A 16,211-nucleotide genomic window follows, 5' to 3' on the forward strand; every position below is an offset into this window, starting at 1 on the left:
TCCTTAATCTTGCCATATCCCATCTTTGGTATGTTCATCAGCTAGACGTGAAGAATGTTTTTCCCCTTGATTATCTTCAGAAGACTGTCTATATGCACCAACCCCCGGTTTTCGAGATCATAAATTAGTATCATTAATGTCAACATTTTCTTAACGGCCAACTATACCAATTTTGCCAAGTAAACATGTTTTCCTTTTTACATCTAATGTTTAGAGCAATAACTAGTTTGCATAAAAGTAAAACCTAAAAAACAATTCTTTTACATAATGTGATTCTTTTTTATTTAAACTAATTATCATTTAGATTATTAATTTAAAGTATAATAGAGCCATAACAAAAATAAATATTAATGATCACATGACAAATGATTATGAATATTAAAAAAAGTCAACTATCTTTGATTTTTATAACTTGATCAAGGGATCAAGGGGTAGTTTATTCTTAGAATGGCAAAAACAATTGAGAATACATTTTCAAGGTATTAAAATATATTTTCACCATTAAACAACTCTTCTTTAGTTAATATTGCGTAATCCATGATGCACGAACTTCACTCCATATGAACGAAAAAGGTTCCTTTTATATATTAATGCTTGTATAATATATATACTGGTACCATTGAAAGAACAAAGCTCAACAAAGCCATTTAGATGGCTCAATTAGTTGGGTCCGAAGAGATAGAGTCTCTAAGAATTGAGCTTTCTGAGATTGGAAGAAGTTTAAGATCATCATTTCGTCGTCATACATCTAGTTTTCGTGCAAACTTAGAAATAAGTTGTGCAAACGATCATGAAGAGACAGATGAGAATCTTCTAAAGTGGGCAGCAATTGATAGATTGCCAACATTTGAACGTTTGAGATCATCTTTGTTTGATGAAGAAGATGCAGATGGGCATGATGGTAGAGGAAAGAAGGTGGTTGATGTCACAAAGCTTCTTCCTCCTGAACGACACATGTTTATTGAGAAGCTCATCAAACACATTGAAAATGATAACTTACAGTTGTTGCAGAAACTCAGAAAACGAACAGACAAGTAAGGTTTACATTGCTGTTGATCAATACTTAATAATATATGTAAACAATATCACCTCTAAATTCTTGATGTAGATTTAGATCTTAGCTTATTACATTTCCATCTATTTTGTTAGAGTTGGTGTTCAATTGCCCTCTGTGGAGGTGAGATATAAGAATCTTCATGTGGAAGCTGAGTGTGAAGTCGTTCATGGCAAGCCTCTACCAACTCTCTGGAATTCCTTGCAAAGTATGCTTTCTGTAAGTATCTAACTTGACAGTTGATTTGATGGGCTTGTCAACGGGTTGGCTATTTTGATCTGGTCTAATTGAGCCATATATATAAATGCATGGTCAAACGTTTAACCCATTGATCTAATAGATAAGTTATTTTTATAATAATACAACAATTAATTATAAATTCTATAAGAACATGGCTGCAACTTTATAAAGACAATTTTAAATAGAAGCAGTTTTATGATGACAGATATTTAAAAAAGCTGTGAGTACATCTTTTTATAATTAAATTTAATATGCACCAGCATTTTATGATGATACAGTTTTTAGAGGTGTATTTAAGGCTGATTGGATTGTTTTATTGTTCCAAATTGTAAGAAATTGTCAATCTTTCTTAGAATGTATTCTAAGTGACATTTCGTGATGTAAATTTTAAAAAATGTCACTCTTTTTATGCGGGTATGCATTGCTTATCAAAACAGTACCATTGACATGCTTTGATGTTGAGAAATTAATATTCCAAATCTGACGTTTTCTTTTTCTCTTACAGAATTTTGTCATCATACCTGGTTTAAAGTCTAAACGAGCAAAGATAACGATCTTAAACGATGTCACTGGTGTCATTAAGCCTGGGAGGTATGAATACAACTTTACAATCTCTCTTAAGTCTCCTGTATTGTTGTATCTCTAGATACTGAAAGATATATACTTTCTTGTCCCGACTTGCTCATTACAGCTTTATAATATTGAATTATGTGAAGAAAAAATCTGTCAAGAGCAGTTTAATCTAAAGATATAATGGCAAGCTTTAGTCAACCAAAGTATTTAGATACTGCACTCTAGAGTTAAATGGGTCACTTCAAGTTTTTATGCAATATACTTTTTGAAGTCTTAAAATTTAAGACGTTATAATGAGTGAAAACCATAACATAAATAGTTGCAATATATCAATAGTAACCTAATAGACTTGTCTCTTTAATAATTAGAAGGATTTCAGTACTTGAAAAGGAGTGATTGTTTGCTATACAGTAGTGAAAGTCCAGAAACAGTCTTTACTAAATACACATGTTCAATGATTTCCAGGATTACTCTGCTACTTGGTCCTCCAGGATGTGGGAAAACCACTTTGTTAAAAGCACTTTCAGGGAACCTAAACAAATCTCTCAAGGTTTTAAACTTCCATTTTGCATAATTTTCTTAAGCATGCATGAGACATCCATAAACACAATAGTATAACTATAATTATAATAATATATTTGAAATGGAATATGCATATTTGAGAAGATGACAAAGATACTAGTTGTAGGGTATAGTTGAGAGGTATTACATATGAACTGCTTTTACTAACGATAGGTTCTTCATTGACAAAATAGATGAGTGGTGAGATTTCTTACAACGGATACAAACTAGATGAATTTGTAGCTCAGAAAACTTCTGCATATATAAGCCAAAATGATTTGCATATCCCTGAGATGACAGTGAGGGAAACACTTGATTTTTCAGCCCGTTGTCAGGGTACTGGAATTCGTGCAGGTATGCTTGTTTTCCTACTTCATGCACACATTAAACATTGTTCAGTTTTGTATTCTATCCTAAGGAATGATGATTTGAGAACTAAATGAAAATCGTTGTCTTCTCATCAAGAAATTATGATGGAGGTTAATAGGAGGGAGAAGGAAGGGGGGATTATTCCAGATCCATATATAGACACTTTCATGAAGGTAACATATCTAAATCTTACTTAATTTGTTTTTTTTAGTTGTGTACAAGTAAAGCTTAGCTTCGATTCGATCTTTGACTAAAGTTCTTGACACAATGTTTTGTTATATATGGAGACTAGAGTTATACCTCTCATCACATAAGTCACTTCAAATCATTTTTCACTATTCTTGACATCTTCATCAATTCAATAACTTGGTTTATCTTCATTATTGTTATAATGCTACTGTATTTTCAATATACTGTTTTATATAACTCAGACTTCCTCTAGATGAAAGAAAAAGAACTTGTTGTGATGTTTTTGTCCCGAAAGAAATCGATCAAAATTAATTTCATTTGAAGCAATAGAATTTTATTTTATATGATCTTTTTAAAACGAATAATATAATAGTCATGTGGTGTGGCCTCTCAAAATGAGAAAAGTTTCAAATGTTTACATTTTGAAAAAGAAAGCTAATGTAATGTGGGACAAAGCTAAGGGGACAAATTTTCACCCATTAACAAAAATATATGGTCGTATTTTCATGAAAATTTTGTTGTCATACTCAACCATGTTTAATATCTCTAGGCAATTTCCATTGATGGACAAAAGACAACTCTTCAGACAAACTACATCTTGAAGGTAATTATTTTATTTCATTTTCATATATGAACATGCATAATATGTTACTCACCACTATCATTGTATCCTAGATTCTTGGCCTTGATATATGTGCTGATACAATGTTTGGAGATGCCATGAGGAGAGGAATCTCTGGTGGTCAAAAGAAAAGGTTGACTACAGGTAACTTCTTATAATGCCTATTATAGTATAATCCACATGTAAATAGTATCTAATTAATTAACATCTATGGTTCTTTTCAGGGGAGATGATTGTGGGTCCCACAAAAGCTCTTTTTATGGATGAAATATCAAACGGCTTAGACAGCTCAACTACGTATCAGATAATCTCTTGTCTTCAGCAGTTGGCACATATCACAGATGCTTCTGTATTGATTTCACTCCTTCAGCCATCACCAGAAGCATTTGATCTCTTTGATGACGTTATATTAATGGCAGAAGGGATGATTGTGTATCATGGACCTCGCAATAATGTTCTAGAGTATTTTGAGGGTTTTGGTTTTAAGTGCCCTGAGAGAAAAGGTGTAGCTGACTTCCTCCAAGAGGTAAGTAATGTCACCATTATCCCTTATTAAAATCTCTTACTTTTAGAAGATAGAATCATGTTTTTCATGCAATATAAGGATCGATTCACAGGTTGTCTCAAGAAAAGATCAAGCAAAGTTCTGGTGTCGAGATGAACAACCATATAGTTATATCTCAGTAGAGAACTTATCAATGAGATTTAAGGATTCTTATCTAGCAAAAGAAGTATATGAAGATATTTCCAAACCCTTCACTAGATCACAAAGCCATGAGAATGCAATTTCATTCGATGTTTATTCTCTTTCTAAATGGGCTCTATTTAGAGCTTGCATGTCTAGGGAGATTCTTCTCATGAAAAGGAATTCTTTTATATACATCTTCAAATTAGTCCAGGTATATTTAATATTTTATTTTTACTCGAGTCTACCTTCTTTCATACGCTTATTATTATCCAATAACCTCTTACCCTTCATGTGAAACGTTCATTTTCTATTACCTTATTAGATGTCTAAAGATGTGGGTAATTAATTACTCCTTTGCAGCTTGTCATAATCGCATTCATCACAATGACTGTATTCTTCCGAACTAGATTGAAGGTTGATGTCCTTGATGCGAATTATTATCTTGGATCACTCTTTTATGCACTCATAATCCTTTTAGTGGATGGATTCCCAGAATTGTCTATGACAGTTTCAAGACTTTCAGTTTTCTATAAACAAAGAGATATGTACTTCTATCCTGCTTGGGCTTATGCAATTCCTGCATCTATTCTTAAACTTCCATTGTCAATCTTGGAAGCCATTGTTTGGACAAGTCTCACTTATTATGTTATTGGATATAGTCCTGAACCAGGGAGGTAAGCATCTTATAAACTATTTCATCATATATTAATATATTAGATATGTTAGAAAAGTATTCGATTTACAAATCTTTTTTACAAACTTTGATATATACTAGGATGTAAATTACTAAATTTTACTGTTGCATGTGTTTTATAGGTTCTTTCGACAGATGTTGCTCTTATTTGGGATGCACTTCACGTCAATATCCATGTTCCGATTTTTTGCATCATTCTTTCAGACTGTGGTTGCTTCCACAACTGCAGGAAGTATATCAATATTGTTTTTGTTATCATTTGGTGGCTTCATTATACCACACAGTAAGTTTCTTGTAGTATATCTTCTTTTTTTTCTATTTGAATGCCTTCAACAGATTAACAGATCAAACTAAAGAATGGAACTGGTTACATGTAGCTGCAATGCCTTCTTGGTTAAAGTGGGGATTTTGGGTTTCTCCACTTTCATATGGTGAAATTGGCCTTGCAGTGAATGAATTCCTTTCTCCAAGATGGAACAAGGTAAACCAGTAGAAAGCTTATTTTGATATACAAACCGAACATTTTTATTTTGTTGAAGGTATGTTGTTCATCTTTTTAACTTCTTCAAGCAGATAACGTCTACAAACACAACCATAGGACTACAAACACTTCAAAGTCGTGGATTAGACTTTGATGGATACTATTTCTGGATATCACTCGGTGCCTTGTTTGGTTTTGCTTTGCTATTCAACATAGGATTCATCTTGTCTTTGAGCTACTTGAAAGGTAACTTCATCTTTTTAATAGTAGATAAGAGTGTCATACTTTTGTTAATTGATCGGTTTTTGTAAAATACTTTAGCCCCTGGTACACGTGCCATAATTTCAAAGGAAAAGTTTTCTGAAGTACAAAGAAGTGAAGGATCCAAACACCACAATCATCGAGATGAAACAACTAAAAATTCTAATACTCATGAGGTCACAGAGCTTCATGAAGGTTAGAGTATTTTCTTTTTTCTATTTGGCTTTTTGGTTTCTTTTTTCAATGGTATATGCATGGATATAATGACATGCATCCTCTTATCATACAGGAAAAATGGTGTTACCTTTTGAACCGCTAACAATTACATTTCAAGATCTACAATACTACGTCGAGCCTCCACCTGTAATTAGTCAATTTAAACTTTTTAAATCTGTAATGTGTTGGTTATTTGTTGTTTAGATTATGCTATAGGCGATTGTTCTTTCTTGTTCATTTGATATTAGGAAATGAGAGAGCATGGCTTCACTGGAAAGAGACTTCAATTACTTCACGACATCACAGGGGCTTTTAGACCGGGTGTTCTTACAGCATTAATGGGTGTAAGTGGTGCTGGAAAAACGACACTTCTTGATGTTCTTGCTGGAAGGAAAACCAGTGGCACTGTTGAAGGAGAGATTAAGATTGGGGGTTATCCTAAAGTCCAAGAGACTTTTGCTAGGATTTCAGGTTACTGTGAGCAAACTGATATACACTCTCCCCAAATTACAGTTGAAGAATCAGTGATATTTTCTGCTTGGCTTCGTCTTCATCCAGAAATTGATTCAAAAACTAAATACGTATGATATAACTTTACACAAACATCATTTTGACAATTATTTTTGTTAATTGGATGTAACGTAACATTTTTTGATGGCGTGTATAGAAATTCATAGAAGAAATCCTGGAAACAGTTGAGCTTTATGCAATAAAAGATGCGTTGGTTGGTGTTCCTGGTGTTAGTGGTCTATCAACAGAGCAACGTAAGAGGCTGACAATTGCTGTGGAAGTTGTAGCTAATCCCTCCATTATTTTCATGGATGAACCTACTACTGGACTTGATGCTAGATCAGCTGCCATTGTCATGCGAGCTGTGAAGAATATTGTTGATACAGGAAGAACAATCGTCTGTACCATTCACCAACCCAGCATTGACATATTCGAGGCCTTTGATGAGGTAAAAAAGAGATACTTAAGTAGTCAGCGAAAAAGATTCATTTTCTTTGACATTAAAATTCTTTCTTTTAAAAAGTATCTCATTTGATACCATATCTATGTTCATGCAGTTAATCCTCTTGAAGAATGGTGGGCGTATGATCTATAGTGGGCCATTGGGTCCCCATTCAAGTCGTGTCATTAAATACTTTGAGGTTAATTGGCTTCAGAAAAAAGATGCACGTTTTAGATATATATATATATATATATATATATATATATATATATATATATATATATATATATATATATATCATGTCCCTTTTGTTATTAACTCAAATATAATCACATCAAATCTTTTTGAAACAGAGCATTTCTTCGGTGCCCAAGATTAGAGACAACTATAATCCAGCAACTTGGATGTTAGAGGTAACTTCAGCATCAGTGGAAGCTGAACTTGGAATTGACTTTGCTCAAATATTTTCTACTTCAGCGTTGTACAAGTAAGTAACACATTTAATATTCCCCAACTTTAGGTAAGGTCCCAAAATCAACACACATTTATGTGTTTTCTATTATGTCAGGAGCAATAGAGACCTTGTAAACACATTAGGTAAACCCCCTTCTGGTTCAAAAGAGTTGTATTTTCCAACACGCTTCCCACAGAATGGTTGGGGTCAGTTCAAGGCTTGTTTATGGAAACAACACTTGTCATATTGGAGAAGTCCATCATACAACTTGATGCGTTCCCTACATATGCTCTTTGCTTCATTTATCTTCGGGTTACTCTTCTGGGACCAAGGGAGGAAAATGTAAGTTAAATTACTCTTGCATTCTTTTTGCACAATTTGATGATAGGTGAAGACAGTGCTATAATGCATTTGGAAGTACATGTTATAGTAAGGGCTCATAAGTCATAACAGAAATGGAACACGTACATAGACACGTGTAGATATATTTAGTGCTTTGGTTGCATATTGAATCGAAAAGAAAAGCATGCATGAAATGGAGGCACGTAGTTATAGAATTTGATAGTTGACTCTATTGAGCTCTACCCCCAATTATCTAGGGTTGGTTCGTATTTGGTATTATTGGTATTTCAAGAAAACCTAAAGAGGTATAATATGAAATTTTATAAGAGGGTAAAAGAAGATATATGACAAGGTAATCTATAATGGTTAAGAACTCTTTGTCCTAGAACCATTCACTGAGCAATCTAGAGAGTTTGAATCCACTAATCATAGTCTTTGAAGCCAACCTCTTCCCTAGTAATTATTAAGTTCTAAGAAGTAGAAGACATTATTGAGGAAAGTCCCAACCTCATGTCAAAGCTTAAACTAATAGAAAGAAAGATGAAACAATTATTTACAAGTAATCATAGCTTGAACATTGAGAAAATAGATTTGCAACACTACAAAACCCTAGTGAGAGTGTAAATTGCTTTTTTAACATAATGGGAACAAGGACAAGAAATGTATATGGGAAGACTATGGTTTTATACATCTAGAAGCCTACTCTCTTAGCTAACTAAATTGAATCTTTATTGTAAACTTGGATGGTTTCCATGTCAAAATTCAAGTTCCTTTATTTATTTTTTTCAAATACACACTCAAATCATTTGATATGAGATCCATTTGTGTGACAGACATAACCAACAGAGTTTATTCAATGTCCTTGGTTCGATGTTCTCTGCTGTACTTTTCTGTGGCATAAACAACTCCTCTTCAGTTCTACCATATATTTCCATGGAGCGAACTGTTCTGTATCGTGAAAGGTTTTCTGGAATGTATGCATCATGGGCCTATGCTCTTGCACAGGTATAAATCTTTCTTTTATACATCTAGCTAATAGGATATACATACGGTTCTTGCTAAATGAAGTGATTTTTGTTGTGGATATATTTATGATTCTTTTATGTATAAGGAAATGTTTTTATTTTATCTTGTAGGTGACAATCGAGTTTCCCTATCTCTTTGCCCAATCACTTGCATTTGTTTGCATCACGTATCCTATGATTGGATATTATTGGTCAGCCTATAAGATTTTCATGTACTTCTATGCCTTCTTGTGCACATTGATGTACTTCACCTATTTGGGAATGCTACTTGTAGCAATGACACCAAGCTTTCCCGTAGCTGCAATTCTACAGTCTGCATTCTACACGATATTTAACTTGTTTGGTGGATTTTTAATTCCTAGACCGGTAAGCACCTATTAATTCTTAACTTGCCTAATATTTAAGAAGTTGATTATGGATTGAAAATCCATTCTTCTTTACATTTTGTGGTTCACTTTGGTATCTGAGGTCTCCAAGATTTACAACATTCAAATTCATATCAAAATCGTAATTTGCTAGAAAAGATGTAGCAAAGTCTAAAAACGAAAGAGTAAATTTGGGTTGTTGGTTGCTAAAATTGTGAATAGATCAACTTTATTGTAACATTGGTTGTTTGACCTCAAAAGTAAAGTGTACTAATTTTAGAAGAATCAGCAAACAGATGACACTTGGTGCATAATCTTCCTAATTTGGCAAAGACTAATGAACACAAGTTACAACGTTATCCAGCATAAATATACACATGAAAAAGAAAATAAAAAATGTGTTTCCCAAGTGATGGGATTGCAGGATTGAAGGTTTTTGTGAAACTTTTTTTTGTTTTCTTGCAGAAAATTCCCAATTGGTGGATCTGGCTGTATTATCTGACTCCTACCTCATGGTCGCTTAACGCAATGCTTACTTCTCAGTTTGGTGATGTGAAGAAGGAGATTCTAGTTTTTGGAGAAACTAAATCTGTGGAAGACTTCTTAAGAGATTACTTTGGTTTTCATCATGATCAGTTACCACTGGCAGGGGTTCTTCTTGCACTATATCCCATCATTCTTGCTTCTCTATTTTCATATTGTATCTCGAAACTGAATTTCCAGAGAAGGTAAATTTTGTAGAAAACATATGCATGTCCATTTAAAGTTAGTGACTATGTGAATCTAGATTGTAACAAAGTGAGTAAAGTTCACAATTCCTTAATTAAGGTGGATTTCGTCTTCTATAGTTGTTGTATAGTAAATGATCATGGATGTTCAGACCTAGAGGAGAATATATACTCGATGTCAAAATGCAATTTTAGTTTCTGTTGTTGTATTATACTCGCTCCAGTTCATTCCACAGTTATTAATATCATATGGTTTTGATAGATTTATTTGACTTTGATCATTTCAAATGTGTTTCAAATCTTTGGCAAAAATTAGTATCTTCAAATTAATACATCAAACAATATCAAGCAATATGTTCTTTTTAAACATCAACGTTGAAGGAGTTTGGCCAATGGATATGTGGGAATTGCATGAGGCTTCATGCCATGAGTCGTTCATGTTACCACCCGGGTGGCCTTATTAAGTTTATTGGCGGGGTTAATGACATGAGCGGGCATATTGTTGGCATTCCAAAGCCACCACCCATTGGATCGGAGGCCGACCTCAATGGTGGTTTTGTGATGGATGCTCAACTACTTGATCTTGTTTTTAAACTACCTATCACCACCATCAAAAGCATCCCTCATAACTGTCGTATGACTTTCTCTCAGGCTTTGCAAGCAGCCCTTTCCAAGGTGGTTGCTCATCCCAGGTCCGCTGAAGCGTGGGTTGCTTTGTTAATTCTTCCTAGGTGTACTCTTCAAGTGTTCAGGCCCAAGAATAGGAAGGAAGTAGGTCTGGAAACATGAAGTCTTTGCAACATCGTAATATCCTGAGCGCATTAGCTACTTGGGGAACTGAAGACGGTATCGCCAAACTAGTTAAAAACTTAGTTGGCAATGCAAGACTGGAGCAACAAGGCAAAATAGAAGAGTACATTGAGGAGAAGAGAACACTAGGCAACACCAATGTCAGACAATGTCTGCGTAAGGTTGTCGATGGACATTTTACAGCAGTAGTGAAAGTTTTATGTTCTTCTGGGGTTGCTCCATTTAGGGGTGATACCACGAAGGCATTAGAGGATAAGCATCCATACAAGCCACAACCTTCCATGCCCAACACCATATTTTCAGAACCTCCCCTTGTAGTGGATATGTTGACAATGTCCTTGGGGGAGTTAAATCCTTCCCTAAAGGTACCTCGTGTGGGAGACACGGGTTGAGAGCTCAACATATTTTGGATGCTCTTTGTGGAGAAGGTTCAGCTATAGCCAAAGACCTCCTACGTTCTATTACATCTGTGATTAATCTATGGCTAGGGGAAGATGCCATTCGAGTTTGATAGAATTTGTTGCCTCTGCTCCTCTAACGCCGCTCTTAAAACCTGATAAGGGAATACGACCTATTGCGGTAGGCACTATATGGAGACGTTTGGTTTCCAAGTTGACTATGAAAGGTGTTGGTAAAGAAATGGCCAAGTATCTCAATGATTTTCAGTTCGGGGTTGGGGTGTTGGGTGGCGCTGAGGCCGTATTACATAGCGCCAATAGGGTGTTGAGTGAGAGCCACGATGACGGATCTCTTTCCATGCTTACCGTAGACTTCTCTAATGCCTTTAACCTTATCGACAGATCTACATTACTTCATGAGGTCAGATTGAGGTGTCCTTCTATATCCTTGTGGATAGAATTCCTTTATGGTCAAGCAGCAAGGTTGTATCTAGGCAACACACATATTTGGTCCACTACTAGGGTTCAACAAGGAGATCCCTTGGGACCACTTCTCTTTGCCCTTTTTTTGCACCCGCTCTTGCATAATATTAGATACAATGCAAGCTTCTTGTAACATCCGGAATTCCGGGTATCGTATTCTCATTGTTATGTTGTGTCAAGAGGAGGGACTCGATGAGTTGACGCCTAGACTCGTCGAGTAGGATCACGATTTGCTGACTGGATTAATGAACGGACTCGACGAGTCGATGGGGGGACTCGACGAGTCCGCGCTGTGGGTGGAAACCCTAAATCCTCGGGCCTGTGCCCTATTTAAGGAACCTTATGGCCCTCATTTGCGGCTACCAGTCCAGAGAGAGAAACCCTAGTGAGCTTGAGCGTGTGGTGTGAGGAGAAGGGCTATTTTAATCCTTGTTGGTGTGGTTTTTGCAAAGAAGAAGGGGATTCCAGCAAAAGAAGGTCAAGGGGGTTGCTATTCTGTGGTTTCAAGCAAGGAAACTCCATCCTTGAGGTATTAAATCAAACCCTTCTTCTGTTTTGGTGTAGAACCCTTGAATCTAGGGTTTTCTCTATTCTTTTTGGCTTGGATATGATGCTTATGATGTCCCTTTGAGTGTTAAACTCTGGATCTGGACCTTGAGAGGTCTAGAGCACCCAACCTCCCTGCTTTATGCTATTCTATAAGAGATATGAGCCTAGGTTGCCATTTTAGAGGCTATTTCACCAAAAGAAGCCTTAGATGTGTTGCATGAGTGTAAAGGTTGGACCTTTACGTGATTATTGAGCATTGGGAAGTCAGATCTATAGATTAGAGAAACAGGTCTGACCTCAGAAGGTCATTTGAGTGTTGCCATGGAAGGAACTCGCCGAGTCCATAAGGGGACTCGACGAGTCGAGTCGGGTTGCCCCGCGATTCGTGACCGGTGGTAACCCGACGAGTGAAAGGTTAACTCGACGAGTCGAGTGAGGCCTTAGGAGGATTCAGAGGACACGCATGGACTCGCCGAGTCACCCGAGTGCACTCGACGAGTCTGGTCAAAGTTTGACCGTTGACTATAGTTGACTTCAGTTGACCTTAGGGTTTTGGTCAAACTGATTCAAGGTAGGCCAGGGAGGGGTAGAATGGCCTTCTACCCATTCTTTAGAGATGAGGTCAAGAGAAAATATTTGATTAGGGATGTTATCTTTTGATAGGAGGAGGCTAGGCCGGATTATCGAGCACGAGAGGTTATCCGACATCATACGAGGTGAGTCTTCTCACTATACTTTACCTATAGTGGTAATTATGTGTGACCGGAAGGTCTTATGTGCTATGATGAGTATGTGATGCATGTTGTTATATGATATGTATGTGCTATGTTATGTTATGAGTATTATGATATGGACCGGAAGGTCAACGGTGTACGGGCCGGAAGGTCAAGATGATACGGACCGGAAGGTCATAGAAGTGGGATCGGAAGGTCTATCAGGGTTATGGGACGGAAGTCCCCTGAGACACATGGGCCGGAAGGTCTTGTAGAGCAATAGCCTTGAGTGGCGTATGTGCGTATGTGGTATTTTGGGGAGCTCACTAAGCATTTATGCTTACAGTGTTTGTGTGATGTGTTTCAGGTACCAGTGAGGATCGCAGGAAGGCGCCGGCATGATCTGTACACACTGATGGGATTTATGTATTAGAGATCTTGGGATTTGTTTTGTTATGATGACATGTGATACTATGGATTTTTATGATATCTTATGAAGGAAATGATGTTTTAAAAATGAAAAATTGTTTTGAAAATTTACGTTGTTACAAGTTGGTATCAGAGCCTTGGTTTGAGGGATTCGGATGCACCTTCGGGCGTATCTGAACTCAAACTGAGGGTTTGAGAAAGTTTTTCATAAAAGAAACAATTTTTCTAAAAGTAAAAGAATTTGAGAAAAGCAGAAAGAAGCAGTGTGTACGATCAGTCAGCGCCCGAACGGTGATTTCCCAAAATACCCTTACATTATGTGTTATGAGACATGATATGATATGTTATGTATGCTAGAGTAGGCTAGGTATTCATATTAGGACCAGAGTGGCCTGATTTGTGATGCCTTAGCCTAGGAGATTACTGCTGCTATGAGATGCTTGAGAGTGAGTAGGTAGCAGTGAGGAGCTTATGAGGGGCCTACCGAATGGTAGCATGTGCTTAGCGAGAAGTAGAGTACTTGTGATCTGGGATCCTAGGAGGAGGACTTGGGGTGAATACTGATGCGGTATGGACGGTAGTATAGGGCCCGTACTACTGAAAACACCGGATCAGTGCGCAGTCCAAGTAAGAATCCTTAGGGTACTAGGGAGCAAGTAGGGTTGAGTTATCGAGTGTGAGTATACTCGAGCGAGTCTCTAATATTTTTATGTCATATTTCAGAGACATCATGGCTGGGACACGCCACAGACCAGAGACCAACAGCGTGAGTGACGAGGGGCTTCGTCAGATGATCCACGATGAGGTAGTTGCGGCTATCCGAGCAGAGATACCGGAGATGTTTGGGTCTATCAAGACCACCCTGATTGAGACGTTTGACGAGAGATATGCAACGGTTACTGAGGTTGCGGCTGCTGCAGCTGTGGCTGCTGCTAGACCTCAGGGGGGGTGACTCATTACTGTTCCGGGAGTTCAGCAACACGAAGCCACCAGAGTTTGATGGGACGCAGGATCCGATTGCTGCGATGAGATGGATTTCTAATATTGAGGGATGCTTCTACACCTGCTCGTGTCTGGAGCATCTGAGAGTACGGTTCGCGCTGAACCAGCTTCGCTTGGGGGCGAAGGACTGGTGGAAGTTTGTGTCGGCGGACTTCACCCCTACTGAGCTTACTGCGGTGACCTGGGAGAGGTTCACCACTATGTTTCGTGATGAGTACGTTCCCCCGGTGGAAAGGGAACGGCTGGCCCAGGAGTTCTTGTCCCTCAAGCAGGGTACTGATTCTGTTACTGTGATCACCAGGAAGTTTCATGAGAGGGTGATGTTTTGCCCTGAGCATGTGTCTACCGAGCAGGCACGCATGAGCCGGTATCTGAGCATACTGAGGAGAGACATCAGAGTTCGTGGCGAACTCGACTTACCGGACATTTGCTGAGCTCCAGGCAAATACCCAGAAGATGAGATTAAGCTAGAGACTCATGCCAGGGAGGAGGCCGAGTCTCAGGGGAGGGACAGGCGACCGGCACAGGTACAGCCGGCAGCCAAGCGGGCTAAGCCCGCTGATACGAGATCTGGAGGCGAGAAGGGCCGCACTTGTGGGAAGTGCGGCAACGGACATGATGGATTGTGTCGAGCGGGTGCTTGCTACAAATATGGCAAGGAGGGGCATATAGCCAAGGACTGCCCCAAGGGATTTATGGTTTGCTTTCATTGCAATCAGACGGGTCACCGGAGAGCCGAGTGCCCACAGCTGTCACATGGATCTGCGCAGGGATCTGCCCCTGCTACTGCACGAGCTATTGAGGGTCAGCCAGTGAAGGCCGAGGCACCGAAGGCTCGCAGGAGAGCCTTCCAGTTGACAGCGGAGGAGGTCCGCGCAGCGCCCGATGTCGTGGCTGGTACTTTTCTTGTGAGTTCTGTACCTGCTTTGGTGTTATTTGACTCGGGTGCGAGTCGATCATTTGTGTCGTTAGCGTTTAGTCAGCACATCAGTATTCGACGAGAGGCGTTGAGTCGACCTCTACGAGTTTCCATAGCTGACGAGCGAGCGGTGTATGCTACTGACGTGATTCGAGGATGTGTACTCGAGATCTTTGGTGTTGAGTTTCCGATAGACCTGGTCCCAATTGCAATGGGGGATGTTTGCGTTATAGTGGGTATGGATTGGTTGAGCCGATTTGGGGCGGTTATAGACTGCGAGCGGCAGACGGTGACGATACGAGACCCTAGTGGGGGAGTGCTGACTATAGATAGCGAGGGTACCCGCTGTGGTTCAGCATTTTGTTCGGCTGCCAGAGCGAGACAGAGTTTTCAGCAGGGCTGCAGCGGGTTTGTAGCTTATGTGATGGATACACGAGTGGCCACAGAGAGGCCGAGTTCGGTTGATGATGTTTCGATAGTGCGTGAGTTCCTGGATGTTTTTCCCGAGGAGTTGCCGGGTGTGCCTCCCGAGAGGCAGGTGGAGTTCCGCATCGATTTGGTTCCAGGGGCAGCGCCTATCGCCAAGGCGCCTTATCGCCTTGCGCCGCCAGAGATGCAGGAGTTATCCTCGCAGCTTCAGGAGCTGCTGGGGAAGGGGGTTATTCGACCGAGTAGCTCGCCGTGGGGAGCGCCGATCCTTTTTGTCAAGAAAAAGGATGGTTCACACCGGATGTGCATTGATTACCGGGAGTTGAACAAGTTGACGGTCAAGAACCGTTACCCCTTACCAAGGATCGATGATCTGTTCGATCAGTTACAGGGAGCGTCTTGGTTCTCCAAGATAGATTTGAGGTCTGGATATCATCAGATGAGAGTGCGAGATGAGGATATCCAGAAGACGGCGTTCAGGACTCGTTATGGGCATTACGAGTTCGTGGTGATGCCTTTTGGGCTCACCAATACACTGGCAGCGTTCATGGATCTCATGAACAGGGTGTGCAGGCCGATGTTGGATCGATCGGTGATCGTGTTCATCGACGATATTATGGTGTATTCGAGATCCCGAGAGCAGCATGAGGAGCATTTGAGGGAGA

General features: G+C 39.0%; 1 protein-coding gene across 1 annotated transcript; it reads left to right on the forward strand.

The window, feature by feature from the left end:
- The first annotated feature begins 620 nt into the window (after nucleotides 1–620).
- Nucleotides 621–10,026, forward strand: LOC145141420 (pleiotropic drug resistance protein 3-like). Its single transcript, XM_079074716.1, has 24 exons — nucleotides 621–1,034; nucleotides 1,150–1,273; nucleotides 1,800–1,885; nucleotides 2,333–2,417; nucleotides 2,623–2,782; nucleotides 2,894–2,970; nucleotides 3,537–3,590; nucleotides 3,662–3,752; nucleotides 3,833–4,134; nucleotides 4,226–4,507; nucleotides 4,657–4,970; nucleotides 5,113–5,273; nucleotides 5,368–5,471; nucleotides 5,564–5,717; nucleotides 5,793–5,927; nucleotides 6,022–6,095; nucleotides 6,197–6,529; nucleotides 6,616–6,906; nucleotides 7,016–7,099; nucleotides 7,254–7,387; nucleotides 7,469–7,696; nucleotides 8,530–8,701; nucleotides 8,833–9,087; nucleotides 9,552–10,026. Exons 1-24 carry the CDS (start codon nucleotides 652–654, stop codon nucleotides 9,816–9,818), a joined length of 4,350 nt encoding a protein of 1,449 aa, XP_078930842.1. The 5' UTR covers nucleotides 621–651; the 3' UTR covers nucleotides 9,819–10,026.
- Nucleotides 10,027–16,211: the final 6,185 nt, after the last annotated feature.

The sequence above is a fragment of the Lactuca virosa genome, chromosome 9 (assembly GCF_052849685.1).
Source record: "Lactuca virosa cultivar CGN04683 chromosome 9, Lactuca_virosa_CGN04683_v6, whole genome shotgun sequence".
In the NCBI taxonomy this organism is placed as follows: domain Eukaryota; kingdom Viridiplantae; phylum Streptophyta; class Magnoliopsida; order Asterales; family Asteraceae; genus Lactuca; species Lactuca virosa.

Coding starts and splice junctions, on each gene's coding strand:
- LOC145141420 (XM_079074716.1), top strand. CDS start 652: ATGGCTCAATTAGTTGGGTCCGAAGAGATAGAGTCTCTAAGAATTGAG. Junction 2,783..2,893: donor GGGTACTGGAATTCGTGCAG/GTATGCTTGTTT, acceptor CTTCTCATCAAG/AAATTATGATGGAGGTTAAT. Junction 2,971..3,536: donor ATATAGACACTTTCATGAAG/GTAACATATCTA, acceptor TAATATCTCTAG/GCAATTTCCATTGATGGACA.